At 38.9% G+C, this 26,117-nt stretch overlaps 1 protein-coding gene across 15 annotated transcripts in view; it reads left to right on the top strand.

Annotated features, from left to right (window-relative positions):
• MAPK8 (mitogen-activated protein kinase 8) overlaps positions 1-19,466 on the top strand; it is a 135,791-nt gene extending 116,325 nt beyond the window's left edge. For 6 of the 15 annotated variants that reach the window (XM_021943281.2, XM_021943278.2, XM_021943277.2 and 3 more), the window contains 7 exons: positions 277-442; positions 4,625-4,696; positions 5,993-6,175; positions 6,478-6,602; positions 7,162-7,225; positions 11,280-11,357; positions 14,977-19,466. In XM_021943281.2, coding sequence (XP_021798973.1) covers positions 277-442; positions 4,625-4,696; positions 5,993-6,175; positions 6,478-6,602; positions 7,162-7,225; positions 11,280-11,357; positions 14,977-15,122 — 834 coding nt within the window. In that variant the 3' untranslated portion in view covers positions 15,123-19,466. Of the gene's footprint in view, positions 1-276; positions 443-4,206; positions 4,279-4,624; positions 4,697-5,992; positions 6,176-6,477; positions 6,603-7,161; positions 7,226-11,279; positions 11,358-14,971 lie in introns of all 15 variants that reach the window. The other 9 variants (XM_021943290.2, XM_021943289.2, XM_021943288.2 and 6 more) reach the window with 3 other exon arrangements.
• Positions 19,467-26,117: the final 6,651 nt, after the last annotated feature.

Genomic DNA, 26,117 nt, shown 5'->3' on the forward strand with positions numbered 1-26,117 from the left:
TTTTCAAATCCCTTTTACTCTATTTAACCGAAAATGTCTAGCTAATCATAATTTCTAGCAATTAAAACATTACTAACTTCTCCAATAACTGTATGTATTCATAAATTTTAAATCCCACAGGTTTGCCTTGTAATGATGAATCAGTGCAGTAATATTACAGTGAGAAAAATGAACAGTTAACATGAATGTTTTGCAAGGGATAGTATAACTTTATTGTGAACTGTAGGATTTTCATATATATCATGGCAGTCATTTTTTAATTTTTATTTTCTGAAGGACTTAAAGCCCAGTAATATAGTAGTAAAATCTGACTGCACTTTGAAGATTCTTGACTTCGGTCTGGCCAGGACTGCAGGAACGAGTTTTATGATGACGCCTTACGTAGTGACTCGCTACTACAGAGCACCCGAGGTCATCCTTGGCATGGGCTACAAGGAAAACGGTCAGCACACACATTTATTTGAAATATTTTTCTGATTTAGCTTTTTTCTTTATTCATTAGAATTTTTATGTAAATACTTAAGCTGAAGAACATTGAATTAAGTATGTACCATTGTTTGAAATGTGTATCAAAAGTTTGCAGGTAACTATAAATTTTGTCATAAATGTTTGAAAAAACTTGGGGCCCTTATTTGTTCAAATACAGATACATACCATCAGTACTACCATCGGATAAAGAATTTGTTGCCATGGCCCTGAGACAGAATTTATGCTCTTTGCTTGCCTATAACTTGAAAGTGAACATTTCTAACATGGTCTCAGGGATGTATAGAGTGTACTGACAGTTTATTATTAGTGTACATCAGTGATACTTGCCCGTATTTCCAACCCCATGAAACTAAAGATCATAGCGGTAGCACTCATCATAAACTTTAAGAGGTACATTAAGGCCTCTGCAAAGCTGCTGGATAATTAAGGTGACCTCTTGAAGGAAGCAGTAAAGTTTCATTAAAACCTTATGTCCAGCCTTAAGGAAATGACTTTTAGTATTTTGTGTGGGTGTATCCGATTGTATCAATTGACCTAAGAATCAGTGTTGAACAAAATTATCTGGCATGTAGATCATGAATTTAAACATTTTTTATGGATATACCTACTTATATTTAATTTAGGAAGAAATTTTGAGTCCTAGAAATTTAGGAGATGAATAAATCTGCTAATAACCAGGGGATTTTATGGAAATAAACCATCATTTTAAAAAATGTGGTGACTTCATCCAAAATACTACCAAGAATAAAACCTAGACATTTTTTCTGGCAAGGAATCTGGAGTAGCAGTTCATTTTGAATCAGGAAATTGTAATAAGTCAACTTTTAAGATTTTTTAAAATAAAATATACGATTAAGCTGAGCTTGATTTTCTGAACTGATTAAAAACAAATACTTTAAACATTTGCTGTTAATTTTTTATACTTAATAAATATGCTGTTCTTTTTACTTACTCTCTACCTGAAATTTGAAGGGTTTTTTTTTTTTTTTTTGAGAATTGATAACTTCAAGTGACCCACCAGCACAAAGATTGCTTTTGCATCTGCTGTGATTGTCATAGATATGGTCATAGATATGGTGTTATGTGTCAGTGTCCTATAAATATGATCTTAGGATAGCTCCCTGCCAGAAATTAGCACTAAGAAAAACTGTCATATGAAGAATTGAGGCTGGGTATGGTCGCTTACACCTGTAATCCTAGCACTTTGGGAGGCCGAGTCTTGTGGATCACTCGGGGCCAGGAGTTCGAGACCAGCTTGGGCAACATGGCAAAACCCTGTCTCTACTGAAAGTACAGAAATTACTCAGGTGTGGTGGTGTGCACCTGTAGTCCCAGCTATTCCAGAGGTGAGGCATGAGAATCACTTGAACCCGGGAGGTGGAGGTTACAGTAAGCCGAGATTGCACCACTGTATTCCAGCCTGGGCAACAAGGTGAGACTGTCTCAAAAAAATAAAAAATAAAAAAAGAACTGACATGTGGTTCCTCTCTTAGTTAAAAATTATGTAGATCACTTTCTTGCCTTCCCACTCCCACCCTAGGAAATGGAGTCAAATGTAATGCTTAATGACTATAACTACATTAGCCAGCAAGGTTAAACATAAGTACTTCCTCCTTTTAATAATACCTCACACTCATTTTATTTATTATTATTATTATTATTTTTTTTTGAGATGGAGTCTCACTCTATCGCCCAGGCTAGAGTGCAGTCGTGCCATCTTGGTTCACTGCAGCCTCCACTCCCGGCTTCAAGCCATTCTCCTGCCTCAGCCTACTGAGTAGCTGGGATTACAGGCACGTGCCACCATGCCTGGCTAATTTTTGTATTTTTAGTAGAGACAGGGTCTCATTAGGTTTGCCAGGCTGCTCTCGAACTCCTGACCTTAGGTGATCCACCTGCCTCGGCCTCCCAAAGTGCTGGGATTACAGGAGCTTGAGCCACCACGCCCAGCCTCCCACCCATTTTAACAACTTTGCTTTATGTGCCTTTTATTGCAGTCTACTCAGAGCATTTTGGAAAGCAGTGTAATCAATATATTTTTAACTGCTTAATAGACTAAGCAGTTAGCTTAAAACTAGAGTTGTGCATGAATCAGACTTACGTTCCTAGTCTTCACTGGCCCAGATAATATCTTCTCTCATGCTTGCAGCTTTCAAAATACTTTTGTTTAAAAATAGGCTTTTCTGGAAGTTACCAATATAAGTTGTATGCTGGATATTTAAAGTTTAACATTCTCTTTAAAATCTGTAGAGAAGATTTATTCTAATAGATTTTTGTCAAAAAGGAAAACCTTAGAAAAAATTTTTCTCTGAGGCACTAATTTATAAATATTAACTTTTTTTTCTAAAACCTTATCCTTGAAAGCTGAACCATGACATAAATATTAAAATGTTCATTCATTTTAATATGAAATTTTAGGGAAACTTTAGTTCCACAGTATTTCCAAAAGTAATTCCCAGTTTAGCTCCTAAGATTCTTCAGTGAACTGGCAGCCTTTTAGTAAGAATGTACTGTATTAGAAAGTACAGGCTTTAATTTTCTAAGTCCTTTAACATGAGTAAAGGGCACGTCTCTTTCTGACATCTATTTGTGCTGTTTTCCTCTTGTCATTTTAAAGAATTTGGACCTTCAGATGTCACAACCAAATGCAAGTTTCTAAGGCTTTTCCTTCTAAATTGCTCATTCTTCCCTCTTTTCCTATTAAACTGCAAGCACTTACTCTCTCCTTTTTGTGTGATAGCCAAACCCAAAGTCATAAAATGCCACGGTGTACTGTCAGTTTCCCTAAGTAGGTGGAGATTCCCAATTGTCTGTTTCTGTGTCTAGCAGATTCTTGTCAACATTGATTGGGATTCCCATTTACAGTTGGCAAGGGTCATCAGTAAGTCTTCCAGGAGACTCTAGATAGTCAGTTCGTGGGAACTGTCATACTGTGTCTAGCCAAAACTAACTTCTTAAATCAAAAGCAGTTTGGTTTTATGGCTTTAAAAAACTTCAGTTAGGAAACATGAAATACATTTCTCTTACAGTTTTCCTTGATTAGTTGTTAATTCTCTGTGCACTTGTTCCTTTTGGGATAGTAGGGTAAATGTGGCATCATGTTGCCAAGAAAACAAATGGACTTTTAGTTCAGAACAAGCATAGCACTTCTCAATTAAATATATTTGGGAAATCCAGTTTAAAAATTCTAAAGAGCTTTAGATTAACTTTTTTATTGTAATTATTCATAGAGATTATTTGTTAAATATTTGAATATGCTGAATTATTTTCTCATGCTTTTTTTCTTTTATTTAACTTAGAGAGTATAATGCACAGTTGAACTTCTAAATAGTATAGTATAAAGATTTTATTTTTATAATTTTACTACCTCATGTACATTTTTATTTACAAAGTTCGTGTTTGGTTCTGTTTCATATTTTATAAACAAGTTCTCAGGGACAAAACATGCAGGGTTTTTCTATTTATGCAATTTCTGTGCGTAGCTCTCACTTTGAAATTAGATATGTAGTTAAAATGCCACACTTTACATTTTCTTTTGTGAACCAAAGACTTTCAAAAAATAATTTGTGTTTTAAATTATTCCATGAGCTAAAGTTACGATCACTTTTTTCTTTTTGTGATGTTTTGCAGTTTTTATATAATGCAGTCATATTACGCTTCTTTGATTTTAATGACCTTTTGCTTTGCTTTTCCTTCTTTTGTGCTGCAAACACATAGTGGATTTATGGTCTGTGGGGTGCATTATGGGAGAAATGGTTTGCCACAAAATCCTCTTTCCAGGAAGGGACTGTATCCTTGTGCTGCTGCAGCAGTTAATTAGTTAGGCGATGAACTTCTTTATGTTCTCTAATGAAAATGAATATGCTACATTTATACAGATGGGATTTTAAACAGGCATAAAGTTTGTGGCTATTAGAGTTCAAAAATTGTTGAGATAAGCTGAAATATTTGTAGGCTGCATCTGGCAGTAGGACATACAGTCTCTGCTGGTAGTCAGAGCACATTCACTGTCACTCATTTTTATTTTATACTGCTTTTTATAATTTTAAAGTATACATGGTGTGTGTGATTTTCTTTATTTTTTTTTTATTTTAACCAGAATCTTTATGTTAATGTCATTGCATTTTGTTTTCAGTTGACATTTGGTCAGTTGGGTGCATCATGGGAGAAATGATCAAAGGTGGTGTTTTGTTCCCAGGTACAGATCGTATCCTTATCTTTGGCCTAAAATGTAGTTTCTAAAGGTCAAAATGTATGATAGCACTTCAGTTTGGTCAGGTGTAATGTATTTTGTCTCTCCCTAATATATTGTTAAATTATTCTTAAAATACCACCTACTATTTGACATAGACTTTTCTTTCCCTCATTTGTTGTTTCATATGTTAGTTCAGAACCCTACTCAATTGTAATTGTGCACAATTACTTGCTGGCTTTGAGTTGATTTATTTAACCTAAATCAAAAGTCATGGCTTGCATTAAAAATTTCTAATAATTATACACTTAAGTCTAGAAATACGTACAACTTAATATGAATTTTGGAGCTGTCTGTTGCTTCTGGCCATCCTTTTGTTTTGTTCCCCACCTCCTTTTTGTTAAGTTCTATGTGGTTTATGTCTTTTGATTGTTGTCTCATTACTCACATAACATACCCTTTCATCTGAGAATTTCAGCAGTAGTTTTATATGGTGACGATAGCTTTGGATTCATGCTTTTTGTTCATCCCACTACTTTTAATATTTATATTAACAGTGATTTGTTATGTGTTTATCAGCTAGTAACATTTAGAATTGTTTCAGGAGGAAGAATGGAAAAAGCCATATTCACAAGATTACGATAAGTGAGTTTTAGGTCTTGGCCTTCAGGTTCCTGGAGTGTAAGGACTAGAGGAAAGGAGACTAAGAAATCCCAACCTTACAATTTACCAAAAAACAATCTTTTTTATAGGCATCGGAGCTTTAGAAAATTTTTTTAAACATAAACTGAACAAAGAATGGCAAAAGATAATGCCGCTTTTATAGAAGCCTTTATTTTTATTGCAACTGGTTATTTTCTGTTAGTGTAGAAAACTCAGTAAAACAGGATGTGTTCTAGAAATAGTCTAGGAGATACAATCATGTTTTCTGATAAACTGACAGAAAAGGAAACATTTTGTGTATTATTATAGCATTGTGTGCCGTTTGCAGTTAGAGCCACTGTGGATAGTAATTGTCATTATTCTTAGTTACTTATAATTTTGTTTAGAATTTGTGAGTTTAAGCTTCCATTTTAAGGTAAAATCAGTTAGTATGAACACACACAATAAATAAGATTAACAAAGCTTATTTATTGATCATTTCTGTCCATCTACAATCATTGCCTTTTGCAAGGTGCTTGTGAGATATAAAATTTGTAACTGCCACATCCTTTCTTAGGATTTTTAAAATTTCCATTTTCTTATAATATGATTATGACTAATGTGTTGAACATTAGTTATGGAGTATTTTTCTTAGCTACTTGATATTAGATATTGATCAGTGGAATAAAGTTATTGAACAGCTTGGAACACCATGTCCTGAATTCATGAAGAAACTGCAACCAACAGTAAGGACTTATGTTGAAAACAGACCTAAATATGCTGGATATAGCTTCGAGAAACTCTTCCCTGATGTACTTTTCCCAGCTGACTCGGAACACAACAAACTTAAAGGTACTTTTTACAAATATATACATTTAATCCCATGTGGGGTGTGTGTGTATGTGTTCGTGTGTTTATATGTATTCATATTCTTATGGGACATAACACAAGGTTTTCTCTGGATGGTGGGAAAAAAAATGAGGTTTTATTTTTCTTTAATTTTATATATTTTAATCATATGTATAAAATAATTTTACAGTAATATTTTTAAAACATATGCTTTTAAAATAAAAAATAATCTCAAATTGCTGAAAGTTATTAATAATTTGAGAACCTTTACAAATATATGTACATTAACATCATTATGTTTGCAGCCAGTCAGGCAAGGGATTTGTTATCCAAAATGCTGGTAATAGATGCATCTAAAAGGATCTCTGTAGATGAAGCTCTCCAACACCCGTACATCAATGTCTGGTATGATCCTTCTGAAGCAGAAGCTGTAAGTTATTTTCTTAATGTTTACAGAACATACTGCATTCTTAGAATTACAGTTAGGTTTGGAGGAGACCTTTTAATTTTAAATAAAAATGTAGATACATGATTTTTTCTGTTTCTTCATGAAAACTACGTCAAATAAACTAATGAGCATATTTGAGCCCCTCCTACACAAAATAAAGTCACCTCCCACTGTTTTTTGCAATCTTGCCTGGATACCCTAACCAGAGAACTAGGATGTTGAATGCTCTGAGGGAACATCCTAACTCAGTTATAAAAGAAATTACTATATCCAAAGGAAAACGGAATTCTATGATCTATGATATAAATAAAATGTGGCAATTTCAAGAGCTGGAAGAAAAGAAAAAGACAGTTAAACATTTTTTTTCCTGCAATGAAGGAGTCTTCCTATTCTGTCTATATAAGAAAGTTGATGATTGATCAGTCTTGATCTAATGATACATTTTTATAAGTCATCTGTCTGGCTAATATTTCAAATAACTACAAAGAGTTAAAATACTCCCAGCATACTGACTCAATTATTATTGCCTTGTGTTTTTCAGCCGCCACCAAAGATCCCTGACAAGCAGTTAGATGAAAGGGAACACACAATAGAAGAGTGGAAAGGTACATTCATCAGATTCTTAGAGGGAAAACTGCGAAGGAGCTTCTGGTTTTTATATGGTGATTTATTGTCATGTTAGAGAAATTTGTGACATTTTCTGTGCATAACTGAAATTTGTTAATATTAATTAATATTTTTGCATAAGTGGACAGTAAGTCTGCTTCCTTCCTTAACTTCTTAAGTTCCCATTTCCCACCCCAGACACAGACACATTAGTGCTCTCTCTCATGTTTTTCTATGGTGTGTGAACATACAAATGTGTTTAGTGTCTCCCACCTCTCTTCTTCCACCCTTTTAAAATCACGTATGGTTGTGTACGATATATGCTATATGTACTTGCTTTGTTGATATAATCAGATATCTGGAAGGTTATTCTCTTTTGGTTCACATATATGCCTCTCTTGCTTTAACAACTGATTAGTGTTCTGCTGTATGAATGTGTCACACTGTATATCCATCTCCCTCTTGATGACCATTTAAATTGTGTCCAGTCTGTTGCTGTTAGAAACAACTCTGCAGTATTCATGTTCACATATGAGAACATACCTGGAAGAAAAATCCTAGAAGGAGATGTGCTGAGCCAAAGGATATTTTTCAGTTATTTCCAAATTATTCTCCAAAGAAATTGTAGTAGTGTACACTTCCATCCATATTGTATAGGAGTCTCTCTTTACCCTCACCCTTGCCAACAGAATGAGTTAATTTTTAATATTTGTAAATCTAATATAGTAGTTTTATTCTGTTTTATAAATGTGGCTGAAATTAATCATGCTTTGATAGTCATGGAAGTGTTCAAAATATTTCTTCGAAAGGTCCCCTGAGGCCGGGCGCGGTGGCTCAAGCCTGTAATCCCAGCACTTTGGGAGGCCGAGACGGGCGGATCACGAGGTCAGGAGATCGAGACCATCCTGGCTAACACGGTGAAACCCCGTCTCTATTAAGAAATACAAAAAAAAAAACTAGCCGGGCGAGGTGGCGGGCGCCTGTAGTCCCAGCTACTCGGGAGGCTGAGGCCGGAGAATGGCGTGAACCCGGGAGGCGGAGCTTGCAGTGAGCTGAGATCCGGCCACTGCACTCCAGCCTGGGCGACAGAGCGAGACTCCGTCTCAAAAAAAAAAAAAAAAAAGAAAGGTCCCCTGAGACATGTGGGCCAGGTAATGTTTAGGTCCCATTTACTTCCATTTGTGTTGTTGTCCTTCAGTGTTTTGACCACTTTTGTAACTGTGTGACTTTGAGTAAATCACTCCCCCTTCCTCCCACCCTCCTACACCGCCCCCTGCATTTTATCTCATCTTAAAATAGAGGTAGAAGACCTGTTATTAAGAGTTGTCTTTAAATCCTGGGACGCCAAAGTGGACTGGGGAGGTATAAACATGAATAAGTAGCCCATCTATAAATGTGTTTTGCTAAGGATGAATTTGATTCTTTCTTAGAAATTGAAGAGATTTAGAGATTGATTTTCTGTGAACTTTAGGAAACCCATGGTTAGCAGAGCCCATGATAAAGTTAAAAAAATGACAGAACAATAAAACTGGATAGAGTCTGCTGCATTTGAATATGTAATATGCATTTGAATATGTATACAGATATAGCTCTGTACTGAATATGTATGAAAGCATTAACCTGATATTTTTACATCCTACTAATTTACAATAGACCATGAAATATTTTATAGAATCTTGTTTTTTTGTTTTGTTTTGAGACAAGGTCTCACTGTGTCACCTAGGCTAGAGTGCAGTGGTATGATCATGGCTCACTGCAGCATCAAAACTCCTGAGCTCAAGTGATCCTGCTGCCTCAGCCTCCCCAGTAGCTGGGATCACAGGTGTGATCCACCACACTTGGCTAATTTTTTTTTTGAGACAGGGTCTCACTATGTTGCCCAGGCTGGTCTCAAACTCCTGGGCTTAAGTGATCCTCCTGCCCTGCCTCAGCCTCCCAAAGGGCTGGGATTATAAGTCTTAAGCCACTGCACCTAGCCTAATTTTTTTTTTTTTAATTTTTGTAGAGATGGGGTCTCACTCTGTTGTCCAGGTTGGTCATAGACTCTTAATAGGCCAGCAGTTGTAAGGCACACCATTATGTGCCACAAAGAAAAAAAAAACACTGTCAGTTGTCCAGCACCATTGATTATAAGATGGAGTCAGTTTCAGAGTTTAAACTGAAAAAAAGTACATGTTAAAATCAGTGAGATACAGTGTTTTCATTTGTATAAGAATATATTTGGGGGTTTTGATTGCTTTAAAAACATTTACCTTTATTCTGTATCTCTTACTCCTAGCCCCAGGTGCATGTCAGTAATTACCCACAGACTGCCTTTTTCAAGATCTACCTAAGAGTTTTAGCTCATAACAGAAAGAAAAATTAATTGCCAAAGCCATTAATTACAGATGGCTTTGCCTAGTTAGTACTCCTAATTAGTGTCGGTTCTTCTGCCTTAATCTCTTTGTGCTTTTTCCCAGAGGAGTGCTATTTTCTCTCTTAAAAAATCCTCATATTGCAAATGTTTATCATTCCTTTTTGTTTCTTTGAAGAAGACCATCTCTTATTCTCTCCTTTATCAGTGCTTTCTATTTTTCTCCTTCCAAGCCTTAAGTTACTGTAACAAACAAACTTGTCTCCAGTTGTTGTTCATTCCAACATATTCTCTTGTTTTACCTTATTACCAATATAAATGTCATACTCTGTAATCAGGGATTCTTTGTCAGAATTTTCTTCTTCAGGAATTAACACAGACTCCTTGAAATTCAATGCAATATTTTTTGTTTGTATGTTTTTCTCAGAAGAGGGTTTTACAATTCTCAGAAGATTCCATGACCCAAAGAAGATGATAAATAGTGGTGATGATGTGGCATCCACCATTAAGATTACGTGTGGTGTGCCTTGTGAGTCTGAATGTCTACTTAAGAACCTTAAGTAGACATTAAGAACCTTAAGAAGGTTTTTTGTTTGTTTGTTTTTGCTTTTTTGTTGTTGTTGGGATGGAGCCTCACTCCATTGCCCAGGCTGGAGTGCAGTGGCGCAATCTCAGCTCATTGTAGCCTCTGCCTCCCAGGTTCAAGCAATTCTCCTGTCTCAGCCTCCCGAGTAGCTGGGACTACAGGCGTCTGCCCCCACGCCTGGCTAATTTTTGTATTTTTAGTAGAGATGGGGTTCCACCTTGTTGGTCAGGCTTGTCTCAAACTCCTGACTTCAGGTGATCCACCCGCCTCGGCCTCCCAAAGTGCTGGGATTACAGGCATGAACCACCACTCCTGGCCGAAGGTTCTTAAGTAGACATTCAGACTCACAAGGCACATCACAGTTAACATCAGAATCACTTCTGATGATAATATAAGTGAAGAATGTAAGACAGGAGGCGCATATATTGATACCAGCAGAGCAGCTCCCAGTGTCTCTCTTCAGTTGCAACAGTTGTTGCAGTGGTCTGCTTGCTGTCCAGAAGCCTGATAAGAGAAAAAGATAGATTCCCATGGAGAAATGTTACTGGAAGTGATAACCATGCTTACTCATAAGGAGTTGAAATGTAGCTTACCTGCTTCTTTTCCTCCAATAAAAATGTGTTTATCTTTCATTCTGATTAATGAAGCTTTTGCATACTCTGATTTAAATCTTGGTAACATGTATCTAGTTGAGTACCCACAGTGCACCAGGCTCTATTCCAGGGCTCAGGAAATGGAAGTCAGTAAGACACATGGTTCAAGCCCTCCCTGAGACAGATGGTAGTACAGAATGGTATGTGGTATGATATGCTGTAGTACAAGTTGCTGGTAGAGTGAAAAAGAAAGCGTCTACCCCAGCACCATCAAACCAACTTGAGAAACAGTGGTTACAGGAAAGATTAGTACTTCCTTTCGATATGATCCATTGTTGAGTGTCAAGGAATTGTTATTAATTAACATCCTTGAATCTTAGGCTGACACTTAACTGACTGTCATTGTAAGGACACTGTTTGAAGTACTTCACATGTATAAAAATTTCCACTTAAACCATACATGCGTTGTGAGATTGGCTCTTAGACTTTGAAAAGTTCATTTTTGTTTACTTCTTTTACAGAATTGATATATAAGGAAGTTATGGACTTGGAGGAGAGAACCAAGAATGGAGTTATACGGGGGCAGCCCTCTCCTTTAGGTTGGTTACAATATAAGCTTGGTTAAGATTACAGTTTACTTCTTGTGTTGTAATCTTCAGTGGCCTGAAACCTGCAGTTCTTCCCATACTTACAAAATCAACATTATTCCAGACTTAATAAATATAAGGAAATACAGTTTGGTGAAATTTGAAAGCACTGACACACTTTTCTATTAATACATTATACTAATGTATCAGTAACTGTTTATAAGATGCACATCTTTTTCTATGATATTGACATTCTGTTGAAGAACAGAAATTAAAAAACTTTGTTGGCATTGTTGTTGGGTCTTTAAAGAAGAAACTTCTCAAAATTCAATATACATACCTTTCTGTGATCTTGACAGTCTTTACTTTGGATAAATAAAAGCTTCACTGCAAAATTTAGTACATGTAGTACCAAGTTGCTGTCTTTCAAAATGATATGACTGATTTGTTGAACGAAGGCAATAACATTAAAACCATCACTATAAGGTATTCTTTCTCTAAGAAGAGAACTGGCTTTGTAGGAGTTAAAACTTTTTTTTATCATAAGCTGATCTTATATTTAATGTTAGTACAAGTAAAAGTATAAAGAATAGAGGGGAAAAGTTAAATGGCAGGTAACATGTACATTAAGTACATACCACGTGACAGACACTAGTGGTTTATATACTTTATTTTATTCAGCCCCTAAGACCCTAAGGTATAGGATTATTGCACACGTTATGGATGAGGAAACTGAAGTTCAGAAATTTGAAATAACGTAAGATTCCAAATCTGTTATGTAGATGAACTAGTACAATAACTTCAGAGTGTGTGGTTTTTTCAGCCTCCCATTTTGTTTCTGGCGGGCAACAGAGACTTCTCTGGCTACAGAGGTTAGGACAGTTGTATGAAGGAGGTGAAATTTGAGCTGAGCCTTGAAGAGTGAGGAGTATTTCAAAAGATAGGTCTTGATTTTGAAGTAAAACTATGCCATTTTAATTCCTCAGAAACTTCTACTTTTGAGGAAAAAAATAGATGTATCTAGCATGTTGTATATGGGTAAGGTTTTTTAAAACTATAGTGACATTGTCTACTATAAACATAATTGTTTAAGCCATTTTTTGTGGATTGCTTTGACATTTTTGGTTATATATTTTAGAGTTGTATATTTTAAATCTTTGATCAAGAATGCAGTCTTCCAGATTATAGTGTAGATCCTGTTGAAAATATGAATGGGTTTTGACAGCTTTTACCTATTTTGGAAATGGACTTTTCTCTACAATTTACTTCTAACAAATTTAAAGCTCTATTATAAATGCTTCATGTAATTAATTAGCTTTGTATTGCTACGTAGTAGTAGTATAACTGAATTGTTCATGATAGAGGCTCAGGTGGGATTTGGAAAGTTCATTATGTGGGACAGTTTTATACTTTAGCATACTATCCAATTGAGTGGCACAGCTGGAGTGCCAGATGTTTGAGTAAATGTAATAATCTCATGAGTTAGAGCAGTTGTATTTGTTCTTAATTTGTAAGTGAATAATTTGAATCTTAGTCCAACACTTGCTTATGATCACAAAATAAGTCAGTGGAAAAGATAGAAATTGAGGTTTCTAGACATCTTCTGGATCCTCAGTTATAGCTTGCAAAGATGAGTATTAGCAAATTAAGCTGTTATGAAAATATTCCGCTCTTGATTATGTACTATAACAAAAGGAGTAGTGCTTGGTAAATCAAAATACCAGATAACCATAGTACCATTTCCACTTGATTTTTAAAATGAATTTTATTCTTTTTCCCCTTTGAGTGCCTTCTTATATTTATTTTGGTTTGGCTAATAGTAAAGTAAGTTTGCCTGCCTTGAGTGTGTAGAGACTCACTTGAGAGAGGAATGACCCACCTGAGACTAATGATTTTCTATATTATTACCATTCAGATATTTGAGAATTTACTGTATTGCTTTAAAGAAAAAACAAGTGTGTGTTTTTTTTTCCTTAGGTACTTGATTTTTAGATTAAAAAGTTAATGCATTTAAAAGTTAATTTTTATCAGATTAAAACATTTGGATAAAATAATAGACCCTGAACTAGAGGCATATATAAAAATTATATATGTTGGATCCCTTTTATGGTTTGAATGTTTCAGTACAAGTCTTAGAAACTAGCCATTGTGTACTATGTATGTTACACAGATGTATCATACTGTTCAGTCAGAAAAGGCTCATTCCAAGTATTGACTGAACTAAAAAGAATATACTATCTCAGTTTCACTCTGACTGGGAAGCTAATGGACCTTTCTTGGGTCTAGGAGATTATCACCTATTTTACCTCTCATCTCTCAGGCCTGAAATACTCATCCTGCTTTTCTCTTCTGTTTCAACTCCCATCACCTGCTTTGTCTCTTGTGGTTCCGTTCCTTTCTGTCTCCCAGTCCCCTCCCTAAAGATTTTCCTATTCCCACTACACTGCCTGTTTTCTTTTTGCATTTGAAGAAAAGCTCGCAGAGGACCTTTCATATTGAAGTGTTTTATTGCTTATCTGGACAGAATGGAGGGATGATCTCAAATACAGATGCTGGGTTCAGGAGCAGTGATTTTCAGCCCATTTGGTTTCAGCATCGTTGGGTGCCTGAACCTCACCCTCAGAAATTCTGCTCAGTGTTCCATTTGAAGACCATTGATTTTATTTCATAAATGTATTCTTGAGAACTTTTAAGTAACTTGCGTTATTCAAATTTGGAAAGACCCTTATTTAGTGTTCATGTGGTTTAAAAGTACTTAGCCTAGTGCATGAGTTACCTTTTTTCTCTATACCCCAGTGTAAGTCATTCCTGTCCCCTTCCTAAACCAATCCCCTTGAGAGGATTTCTGTCTCGAGCTCAGGTATTCGTGTTACTTTTTAAAATTCAGGAAGTCCTTATTAGGTAATACTTTCGGCAAAAGAAACTGTTTGCTCCTACTTTATCTATTTAATAAATCCATATTTCTACTTATCAAGTATTAGCGTAGAAATAAGAAGACCCAAGTTTACTTAACTAGACCATTTGAGTGACACTGGCATGTCCCATAACCTTGTATAAACTGGGGCAGTTGAATTAAGGTTTCTTCCTGTTAAAATTATTTTATTCCTTGGCGCTTGCTTTAAAACAAGATGTGCCAGAAGTACATCTTGTTTCAAATTTGAATCATTTGAATTTTTCCTTTTTAGTGCAAAGCTATAAAGACTTTTTTGTAGGGAAGTAGCTTTTAACTTTTGTAGTTATACAGTCCTTTAAGATCTTCTGTCCAAAAAAAGGCATTACAGACAGTTTTGCATGTATTATCAGCAGTATTCACACGTACCCTGAAGCCCATTTGTGGATCTTGCTGCAGGACCATTTCTAAATGTGGCTCAGATGTAAATTCTTGTCTTAAACTGAAAAACACATTCATTGAAAGGATAGGACTCCACGATTCTAGACATTTTCAGAATTCTCACCTCATAGCTGTCAATGAAGAGTGTTTTTTAGTGTATTGGATATCATTTGCGATTATTTTTAGTGAGCCTTCTAAACCCAAGAGAAAAAATTACCACTAGAGGCAGGCAGTGCAGTGCAGGTAGCTCGATCTGCAGCTGTCTGCAACTGATTTGCTGTTTTGTTTCTCATAGCACAGGTGCAGCAGTGATCAATGGCTCTCAGCATCCATCGTCATCGTCGTCTGTCAATGATGTGTCTTCAATGTCAACAGATCCGACTTTGGCCTCGGATACAGACAGCAGTCTAGAAGCATCAGCTGGGCCTCTGGGCTGCTGTAGATGACTACTTGGGCCGTGGGGGGGTGGGAGGGACGGGGAGTCGGTTAGTCATTGATAGAACTACTTTGAAAACAATTCAGTGGTCTTATTTTTGAGTGATTTTTCAAAAAATGTAGAATTCATTTTGTAGTAAAGTAGTTTATTTTTTTTAATTTCAAGTGATGTAATTTAAAACCTAAGTTGTGTTTCAAAACAGCAACAAAACTGTATTGTATTTTTTGCTGTAATTAACTGTATAATGTAAACCTAATTATTTTATCATGTTTTAAATTTTTTGCATATTTGCTTTATCTTATGCTGCTGATTTTTTTAACTGAATTTGTAAGATTTTGTTTATCAAAGCAACTATTATGTGGTGACTTGCCTATATCATGAATTATTTAAGATTTTTATAGTTTTTTTTATTAGAATTTATTTCAGATGTTTTGTTCATGATACTATCCTTCAGGGTTATGTGCTTATCAATGAAATAACCCCAGAGGAGTGAGGGAAAATAACTTGTAGCCAGTTATATTCAGGAATAACTACTGTAAATGATGAACGTGTTAGGAGACCTCCAATATTTGCTACTTGCCAATCCTAATTTAGTTACAAGAATTGGTAGGCAATCCTACTTAATTTTGGCAAAAGCCCCGTCATCTAAGTGGCAGAATAACTCAGAGCATGTCTTTGAAGATGCTGGGCATCTACCACCACCTTATGTCCCCACCCTACCCAACAGAAATAAGTAAAAAGAACATGGTGTATTCTGCAAATTTGTGGCATGCTCAAAGTTTATGATCACATAAAGTCAAGAGGATACTTCATGAATAATACATTTCAATGCAAATAAACAGATGGTTCACTTCTACTAGCTATGAGCCTGTTTTTGTATACACTGAGTTAATCTACTCAGGCTGTAGGTCCCAGCAATGTTCTAGAGTCTAGTCTTTCCCTTTCCTGCAGCTTCGGGCCCTTGGACCTTTCCGGTTTCCTATTACTTGGAGTGTCTGTCAGTTGAACACCAGTTGTTCTGGTGTTTCTGGCCATTTGATTCTACTTGTAGCATAATCATATTTATACTAGCTATTGGGAGGTTCCAAAGCCTACCTAGATTTGTGTAGGTGATGTATCAAATGAGCAATATACCGTTCATCTGAAAATAGTAGCACACAGCCATATATAGGATGTCATTTTCTAAGGACTGTTTCTTCACATTGAGCAGAGCAGGCATAAATGGTGGTTATTTAGTCTGAGTCTTTTATTTTTTTATACCTGATTTTCAACATAACATGCAATGTGGATGTCGAGTAGTGTAAGAATGGTGCTGCTCCTGACAAGTGTATGTTAACTGTTTACATTTTCTATCTGCAGAATTATTTCTCTATAACTGAACTTTTCCCAAGTAAAATGTCTTTGAAGTCTGGTTATTTCTGAAATACGGTGTCTGTAATAGACCCAGGCACCTTTTAAATGATCTCTGGAACAAGAGGGATTTCATGTAATGAACTAGGAAATGCATACTCACATAAGCAGCAAGGTTCTAGGCAGAAAGCCCCTTGGAATTCGTGACCAATGGGAAGAACAGGTGTGGCTTAACATGCAGTGTCTGAAAATTTGCTTGGCATTTTATTCATATATTTAGTGCAAAATTCCTTTTGAATGAGATATTTTACATCATTGTTAATGTGCAATATTTAAGATTAAAATACATTAGCCTTTTTATATACTTTGAAATAGCAGATTTGTTTTTGATGGCTTAGAGTCATGATTTCCAGCTTCCCAGCCTTTTTATCAGTCCCTTTTCTAATACAACAAGGTGCATTAATTTGATTAGACAAATTAGAGTTTTAAGACTATAACACCTCTTGAATTGTAGACAGGAAATACTGGATTCACAATTTTAGCAGAAATTTGAGAATGAGTGTGTTTATATTAATTTGACAATTAGCTGTATTTTCTGTAATGTAGATTATGTCACTGTTGCACTTTCACAGCAGACATGCTTTCAGAAGGTTTTCATATTTTATGCTTGATTGCTGATAAGCCATCTCTATTGATACAGATTTTGGTTAAGTAAGGAAAACCAGGTGTCTGACTGTATCATTTGTTGTAAACGCCAGCTGCCACTTGCCAACCATCACATTGAGTTCAATTCAAAGAAAACTCGTATTACTTAGTGTAAACTAAAATATTTAACAAATTATATCCTAAAAACAAGGTCTCTTTGTTAAATGTTGTGTGCCCTAGGTTTTAAAGTACTACATCTAAATACAATTTTGCTCGTAAATTTGTTAAGCTAAATAGGTATTGGTTCTTTTTATTTTGGAATCCTTTAAGCATCTTAAACATTTTTTTTCCCAAGAGAAGTTACAAATACATTTCTGTCAGGTAGTACTTGTGTGAAACCACCTTTCTTGTTCTATAATTTTGATTTTTCAATTTTATATACTTAATATACTCACTGTCTTACTATGAGAAAGTTATTTTGACCAAGATTTTTATTATCTTCACAGATTAAGAAAGAGATGCCAATTCTTTACCTGTGTCTTCCTGGTTACTATTCTCTTCCCTCTAATATATACTGGCCATTTGTAAAACCATTGTATCGTTAGGATCACTTTGTTATACTATACGCAAATAGAGCATCTCAGCTCTGTCATACTGCTTGCTGAACAGTTTTCAGTGTGTCATGCACCTTTGGCTGCTGGTTGTTCCTTACGTGCACTCTTCCAAGTTGGTAAAGGCACAGTGTGTTCATACCAGGTGTTCCTAAGAGAAACACCAGCCTGTTAAATGAGAAGCCTACACACAACCCCCTTAACAATCCAGAGAAGCTTGACAGCGTGCAAAGAAGCACTCTTTCTGCCAGCCTTGTCACTGTTCTGTTCTATGCTAATCCTGCTGTGCTGTCTGAAAGATGGAGGGAAGAGGACATCAGTGTCTGATAGTGAAATCAGCAGCAGGAAAGTGAAGCTCTTTCCTTGGTTACAGATAAGATGGTTTACACTATTGGCCAGTATCTGCTACACATATGAAGACTTAACTATTCAGTGTTTGCCTAGGCACTAGCCTGCACAACATTTTGAGGTTAAAACATAGTATATTTTCAAAAATATTATTGTAGTTTGTGAGTGTTGTTCATTAGTTACACATTAGCTATAGAGTGGATGCATGAAGCCCCATGACACCAGTAAACTCTTCTTACCAGTAGGTAAACCAAACACCACCATTCTGTCATTAGCAGCCCTCTTAAATGTTGCCTCTCCATATCCTGTTGCATTTTTTGTGTGCATTGTGTTTCTACTGATCTCTCTTAGGTTTTTCCAGAATCAAAGGAAACTAATTTTTCCTTAATAGCAAGAAAGATGAAGAGGTAAAGGGCATTGAAGCAGAAATGTATAGTTTGGGGTACAATTAGAAAACTCATAAGGAAAACAGAAATCCTAATTAATTTCAAACTGACTGCTCTTCGTTAAGTGCTCTTAAGGAGAGTCTAGTAAGAGTAACACTTTCTGGCCATTTCTAGTTTAGATTCTCTTCGTTACTGAAACTTTTGAGAAATATTACCTGTGGATTAATTTTGCACAATGTTCTATTCTCATAATGACTTACAAATTAAACTAGGCTTTTATTGAACTACCTCACACTAATTTTCTATGCTTTCCCAAGTAAGCTGTTGCCCTGTTAGATCTTTACTGAGTGAATTATAAATGTGTGTTAAATACTTTTTAGCCAATGTTGAAACAATACCAGTAAGTATGTAAAGTATATACCTTACATCAGTAAGAGACACATGTAAAATCTTTCACTGTATATCTTGGAAAATTGTGTTAGATGTGCTCGTTGACATTATTACTGTTTTGTAAGTAGAACCTGCTCGTGATATCAGTCCATTCTTTACATTTTACAAAAGGAGTAAATCTTAGTAAAATTTTACGAAGAAATAAATTACTTTTGTAGGCCCAATATTTGGTATATTTTTGAGAAGCTGTTAATCTTTTAGCTGAATAATGAAGTTAGACTGAATTACGTGTCTCCCTGGACTGTGACATCTACTTTCTCATTACAGTTTATTCTGGCCAGCAAGGTGTCACACCTGGAAACCTGAGTATGGTAACTGACATTTGCTTTTCTTCCTCTGCGATGTCATTCCTCCTCCATTCCTCTCCTTCCCTGTGTTCCGTTCCCTCTCCTTTCCTCTAGACAAAACAAAATGGGGCACTTTTTAGGGAATGCTGAGATCATTATTGTGATTTTTCATCATTCATGCCCTAGTCATTAAACATGCACCACTGGAATGTAAACAACGTTATCTAGTATGTCAATTGGTTACAATATTTTAAATAAAAAAAAAGTGGTATGAAAATTATGAAATTAAGAGTTTTTTCATTGAAAACAAAATCTGTGGTAAAGTGTTTCTTGGCAATTTTAGGATTGCCTGTGGATTGAGAGAAAAGGGGTCTTGCTAGGGCCGGTGTCTTAGATTTGGATTTTATACAGATTGTAAAGAGCCTAAACTTTCACCCTGGTTATCTGGTTGATCTGGTCTTGGATTTCTTGTGTTTGAAATTTCTGGATAAACTTTATCTAACAAAGGAACTTTGCTTCAATGCCCTTAACCTAGTTCTTGGTAGACATATGAGAGAATAGCCATCATGACCACTTGACAAAAATAAGTACTTAAAATTGGGGTCCGTTTCAAAACAAGGGATTTTAGCTTTGAATGTTTCCAACTTTTGCCATGCTTATTTGCTCTTTGCCTACATTGAGTGTGCTGCTGTGTGGGAATACAGGGTCCCTGCTGCATACCTTCCCAGCCGCTGTGATGACGCCACTCCATCTTGCACAGTTCCTGCTCCAAATGACCCTTGTACTGTGCTGTCTCTGCCCTCACCCGAACTCACACTGCCCTTCTCTGAGGAGCGGGGAGGAAGGGGCTGGTCTTTTAGCTGCCCACTGCTGCTGAATCAGCTGCGTGGCTGCTGAGCTGTTTCATCACCGTCATAGAGAGGCCTCCCGGGAGAAACTGGGTAGCAGAAGCAAGTATCAGAATGTTGAGAATAAACTTTTTACTTTTTTTCATTTTCACCAGTTGTAAAGTGGAATAATTCATCCTTGTTAATTTAGGTACTTTTTTTTTTTCTTTTTTATTATTGTTCCCAAAAAGGTCTATTGATCTAAGTGAAGATTGATTTGTGATGATTTTGTGGTTTAAGAAAATTATTTTTAGCTGTTACAGGTTGTATACCAGTATTTCTTTGGACTTCATTTGAAACCAAAAGATACTTCAAATATGCCGTGTAAATTTTAGGTTTCTAACATGTACTTTACTTAATTTCATCTATTAATGGAAGCATATAGGTGATATAGACGTGTGCCGGAAGCTGGGAGTAGGAAATAGAAAATGGATGACAGAGTCTTGAAATGGTGTATATGGAAGACCAAGGACCTGCCTACAGGGATTGATTAGAGGAAATGAGGAGTTTCACAAAGAAACTGTGTTTTGAGCCTTGGCATAAGGTTTGGAGAAGGGTATTCCAGGCTGAAGGAAAGGCAAGCAGATTTAAGTGAGTGCATAGGCAAGCAGTGAGGAACGGCCTGGCATGGGTGTGGGTACAGGGAGAAGGGAGAGAAGACTGACACGTTGGAATTTGGAATTGAAACAAGCTGAGGATCAGACCTGAAAATATCAGGAATTGCCTTTATTTTGTAGGTGATAGGAACCCATGGTAGTTTGTGAGGAGGAAAAGCAGTATTATGACCCAACGCTTGTTTTAGGATGATCACTGCCAAGAGAAGCAAGTGCAGTTAGGCTGGAGGTGTGGAGATTGGTGACTGATGCTGAAGATACCCAGTTGAGAGAAGGGAAGAAAGGGACTCATTTAGATGTATTGCCATGGCATAGGTGAAGTCGCCAAGCTTAGTGTTTGAAGCTGGGGGAAGGCTGTGAGCCCAGTGATTGGGTGGCACACAAGAGATGGTGCAAGGAAAATACATGTAGTGTGTTTTGCAATTTGTACATCTCAGTTTGAAGTGTCCATGACAGAATGCATGTCAGGTATGGCATCAACTCCAACTTACCGCTCCAGGAGTGGGAGGAAGGGAACGATTGGTTTGCTCCCTCACCTACCTGTAGATCTCTGCTATCGTAGTTTCTTTTCTTGTGAGATCTGTGTCATTTGCTCATATGGCCCTTGCACTATTTTTGTTAGTATCATTTTGTGGACAGAGGAAGATAGTGGAAAGATTCCTGTTGGATATACCACATGTAAAACTTTAGAGTTACCTAGAGAAGTGCAAGTGGGGCCTAGTTCTAGTGAGTGGAGAAGCAGGTAGTGAAAAGGACTTGAAAACTTGGCTGGAAATGTAAAGAAATCATGACAGTGTCTTGAGAGAAGTGAGGGGTAGACTGAGGGATCAGAAGAGTTCAAAGGGAGAAACCAAAGGCATTTATTTTATTTTATTTTATTTTATTTTATTTTATTTTATTTTATTTATTTATTTTGATATGGAGTCTTGCTCTGTCGCCCAGGCTGGAGTACAGTGGCACAATCTCTGCTCACTGCAAGCTCCACCTCCAAAATTCACACCATTCTCCTGCCTCAGCCTCCCGAGTAGCGGGGACTACAGGTGCCCGCCACCACGCCTGGCTAATTTTTTTGTATTTTTAGTAGAGACGGGGTTTCACTGTATTAGTCAGGCTGGTCTCGATCTCCTGACCTCGTGATCTGTCCACCTCGGCCTCCCAAAGTTCTGGGATTACAGGAGTGAGCCACCATGCCCGGCCAGGCACATGTGTTTTTATGAGACAAGGTCCTGGAAAGGTTGGGGTCTACTGGGTCCTGCAGGTCCAGGTGAGCTTAGTCAAGATGGAGAATTTAGATCACCTTGGACAAGTGTCAGTCTGGCTGAGCCATGCCTCTTACTGTTACTTGACAGCATCCTGTGTTCTCATCTTCTCTTGATGCCTCACACTGGGATCCCCTGGATGGAAGAGCCTGTTCTACTGGAGGTAATGCCTGGCAAGTAGGTGTTCCATAAATGGTGGGCTGGGTAAGCTAATGACTAGAACCTATCCTTTACACCATTTCTGTTCTCTGAAAATGCAACATTCATGGCCCTGAAAGTGTGACATAAGGACACTGCATGCAGCGCTGTGATATTATAGTGATGTGAGCATGGGTTCCGGTGCCAAATACCCACATAGCATCATGACCTCACTGGCTGCCTTACTCCCTGCAAGTGCCTCAACTCGGGCTGTGCTCTGTCATCTGTCCTGTGGGAAGCCTAATGTCACCTGGCAGTGTTGCTGGGAGGATTTGGCGTGTGCGTGCAGGGCAGGGGCTGGCCAGCACTCGGTGGGTGCTGGCTACCGCCATCATCCTGCCTGGCATCAGGGTCAGCTCCGCACCCTGGCGTACAGGTTCGTCAAGTCAAACATCTGTCCCTCATGTCTGAATGTGTCTCTAGGCAAACATACCCAGAAGAGTTTGATGTGAACTAAATGCTGTGTTTACTTCGATTTGATGTGTCACAAGGAAGAGATATTCTAGAACCTGATGCCCACCCCCCACCCGCCTCCAGTGTGCAGCTGAACCAATGAACCCACGTGCTGACCCTGAGGCTCCCCATCTGCATGGCCATGGCCACCACTAGACCTGGGCCTAGAGAAGTGGGCCCAAACTACTCCTCAGTCCCCTGTGAACTGGGCCCAGACCCTGCCCCTTGTCTCCTTTTACCACAGTGGACAGACATTTATCAAAAGCTCACTGAAAGAAGGGAAAGAGGAAATAATTATAGAAAAACAGAAATTCTCTACCAGGAATTTTGGGTCAGCTGCTGCTGGTTTCCTAACCTGGTGAACTTTTTAACCAGCTGTGGGGTGAGTGCAGGGGCTTGGGATTTATGAAACCATCGGGTTAAGACCCAGTGCCCAGATAGCATAGAGATTTAGCTGTCTTGGAGTGGGATCATCAAGCCAGCTTGTCACACATGGCGGTGGCAGGATCTGCATCTGGGCAGGCGGGCTCCGGAGCCTTCGCTTGGAAACTGCTGTGTTCTGCTTGAGCAGCTTTATGGGAATAAAAACGTCCCCTGCACAAAAGCTTCTGGGGTATGCTATGTAAGGTAAGCATGTTTGGCATTTTTCAGGACCTCTCAAAGACCGCTGTGCATTCCTATGAACCTGCCTGCAACTCTCTCCCTGTCGTTTGGGTCATGCTCAGCAGTGTACAGACATGCTCAGGAGTTCCCATCTTTCAAAAGCTCTCTCCCCTTCCACTATCAAAATGGAAGTCAATTCATGTGAGTTAATGTAAAGCTCTCAAATCCTTTCCTATCTCCCTTAGAATAAAAACCTCTCACCATGGGCGACAGGCCCTCAGAGTATCTGGTCCCTGCTGGGCTTTTCATGACCCTGTCCTACCCTACCCCACTTCTTCACAGACTGCAACACGTTGTGAGACCCCTGTGCTCAAGTGTTGCAGGGCTTGCTTTGGGAGACAGAAGTAGTAGCAATGTGGCTGGTAGAAAAGGGCAGCAATCCTGGCACAGGTGGGGGTTCTTGGTGGAGGCAGGAGTAAAGAGAGGCAGCGGCAGTGTGTGGCAATGTCACGGCTGCTTAGCTGGGAACTCAAGACACTCGTGAGATAATTACTTAGGATACTGGGAGGGCTCTGCAGGGGCCTGGGGTTCTGCATCCAAAGGAGAGGGAGAGAGTCCGTGAAACGTTGTTACTGACTCCATTTTTACCCACAGACCAGGGAAACATGGATATATGGGTTCCATTCCGAAATTCCTTCAGGAATAAGATGCATTCCTGGTCCATCACTCAAAAGCCAGTTGACAAGGAACCTTCCTTTTCTCTCTATGTCTGTTTCTCACACACACATACCCTTAAAATTGTATTTTAACTTTAAAGAACATGTACATTCACTTGTTATTCTTTTAACATAAGCCAACTCTTTGTTTTTTTTTTTTTTTTGGTATGAGACATTCACAATTTCCAGTATTTCTTTAAAGTCAAACACAAGTTTTATGACACTGTTGAAGTATTCTGAGGGCAGAACCCCAGATTCTTCCCATTTCTCGCTATTGCATGTTTCATTCAACCATACATTTAGCAATGTGCCTCTACTGAGTCTAAAGCATTCCAGGGTTTCGATGAATCAATTCCCTACTTTTCATGTTCATAATTCATGTAATTCATGAGTCTACTTCATATTAAATGATGTAATTACAGTAACAAGTACAATGGGAATCTGTCAGTTTGGGACCAGGTTCAGCAAATGTAGCTCAATTGAGAGAAGTGGGTAGTGGTGGGGATACTAGAGACCCCCCGACAGGTCAACCTCATTCACTCAGTGTGCCTGACAGTTAAGTCAGGTGTTTTACAGATGAGATGCCCAGTGCTGGTTACATAGAGATTGGAGAACAGAACTGAATAATCACGCCAATTCATTTCGAGATAAGAATGGCATTTGCAGATCCTACTTGGCCAACAGGTGGCAGATGTGGCTCAGGCATTCATGACCTCCTATCCCTACTGGGGACTCGGCAGGAGCCTAAGCCTTCGCCAGGATTAGTGGTTGAGACAGACAGACAAGCTTCCTTTCATCATGGGAAACCCATTTCAGTCTCCTCTGCTCCTTCAATAGCCTGGGGGCATTTTCTCTCCAGGTAAAAATCAGCAGAATTCCATGGCTGTGGCGAGAGAACCCAACAGGGTCATCAGAACGTACTGCTGTTCCCACCCAATTTCTCCAAGCCTCAGTTTCTCCTCTGAATATGGAGAATAGGGCCAATTTTCTACTTCATTGGGTTGCTATGAGGACTCAAAGTCACCTCGTATTCTCTTCTCTCTCCTTGAATAGAGGGGAGGGCAGCATCTCAACCCCAGGGAAAAATCCCATCACCCAGACAGCTGGCTCGCCATGTCCGTGGCTGAGCAAAGACAGACGCCACTCTCCCCAGACCCTCCTGAGCTCCAGCATCCAGACCTTGATGCTGCTGAGGGCCCTGAGCAGGTGCCCGCCTCCTGGTGGACGAGCCCCTGGTAGCTGCCTGGAGACAATGGGTAGCTGGCCACAGTGTGGGAGCCGCCCTGCCTGCCTCACCCTGCGGGCCTGCCTTCCTGGTAGGAAGCCGGCATTTCCTGGGAGGACTGAGCCCCAGGCATTTAAAGCATCAGGTGTGGGCAATGTTTATACCTGACTTTAGGTGGAGCTGGTTGGGCCTGAGTGACGTTTCTAGTGGCTGTGGTCAGAAACTGGGCGCTCTGGTGACCACTGCTCCCTGAACAAACCCCTGCAGGTTACTGCTCAGGAGCAGCGAGGGGCCAGCCACACATCAGGACGCCGTGAGGGGAACAGGTGAAGAAGCAGTGTGACACTGCTGGGCCCAGACGCACTGCGTTGCTGCCTCCTGAAGCACAGCCCAGGAGCTCCAGCCGGGCCTGGCCTGGGTGCCCTGTGGTTGGGAAAGGCTTTCTGGAGGGATTTGCCCTAAAGGAGCCTTCAGGTCTGTGGATGAGCCAGAGGAGGGGGGTGAACAGCAGGGAAGGAGGGACTGGAAGGGAGCTGGGCAAGGGCCCAGGGTGAGGCAGGGGCACCTGAAATATGGCGAACAGACGCTTCCCATGGCCTTGGCTCAGCCCTCCTGTAGAGCGGCCACACTTGCCCACACCTCGCCCCAGCACAGCACCTGCGCTGGGTGCGCACTCAGGCTCTGGCCCTGGAGCAGAGCTGGGGCCATGGTGGAAGACCCAGGGGACCTCCCAAGACAGAAACTAGCTGCAGAGGTCCAGATGGCTAGGGGGCAGGGGAGTAAAGAAAGGCATCCCACCTTGAGCACACAGACAAGAGAGCTGAAAGCACAAGGCTGCTGCCCCTCAGGGGGCTTCACATCCCACTTCACAATGCCTGTGCTATTCTACCCAGGGGCATACCTCAGGGGGCTCCTAGCCCTTGGAGAAACAGGAGTGGTCACCTAAGAAGCCCTGTATCGCGCGGCATGAAAA

This window comes from Papio anubis, chromosome 11 (genome assembly GCF_008728515.1).
Source record: "Papio anubis isolate 15944 chromosome 11, Panubis1.0, whole genome shotgun sequence".
Taxonomy (NCBI): domain Eukaryota; kingdom Metazoa; phylum Chordata; class Mammalia; order Primates; family Cercopithecidae; genus Papio; species Papio anubis.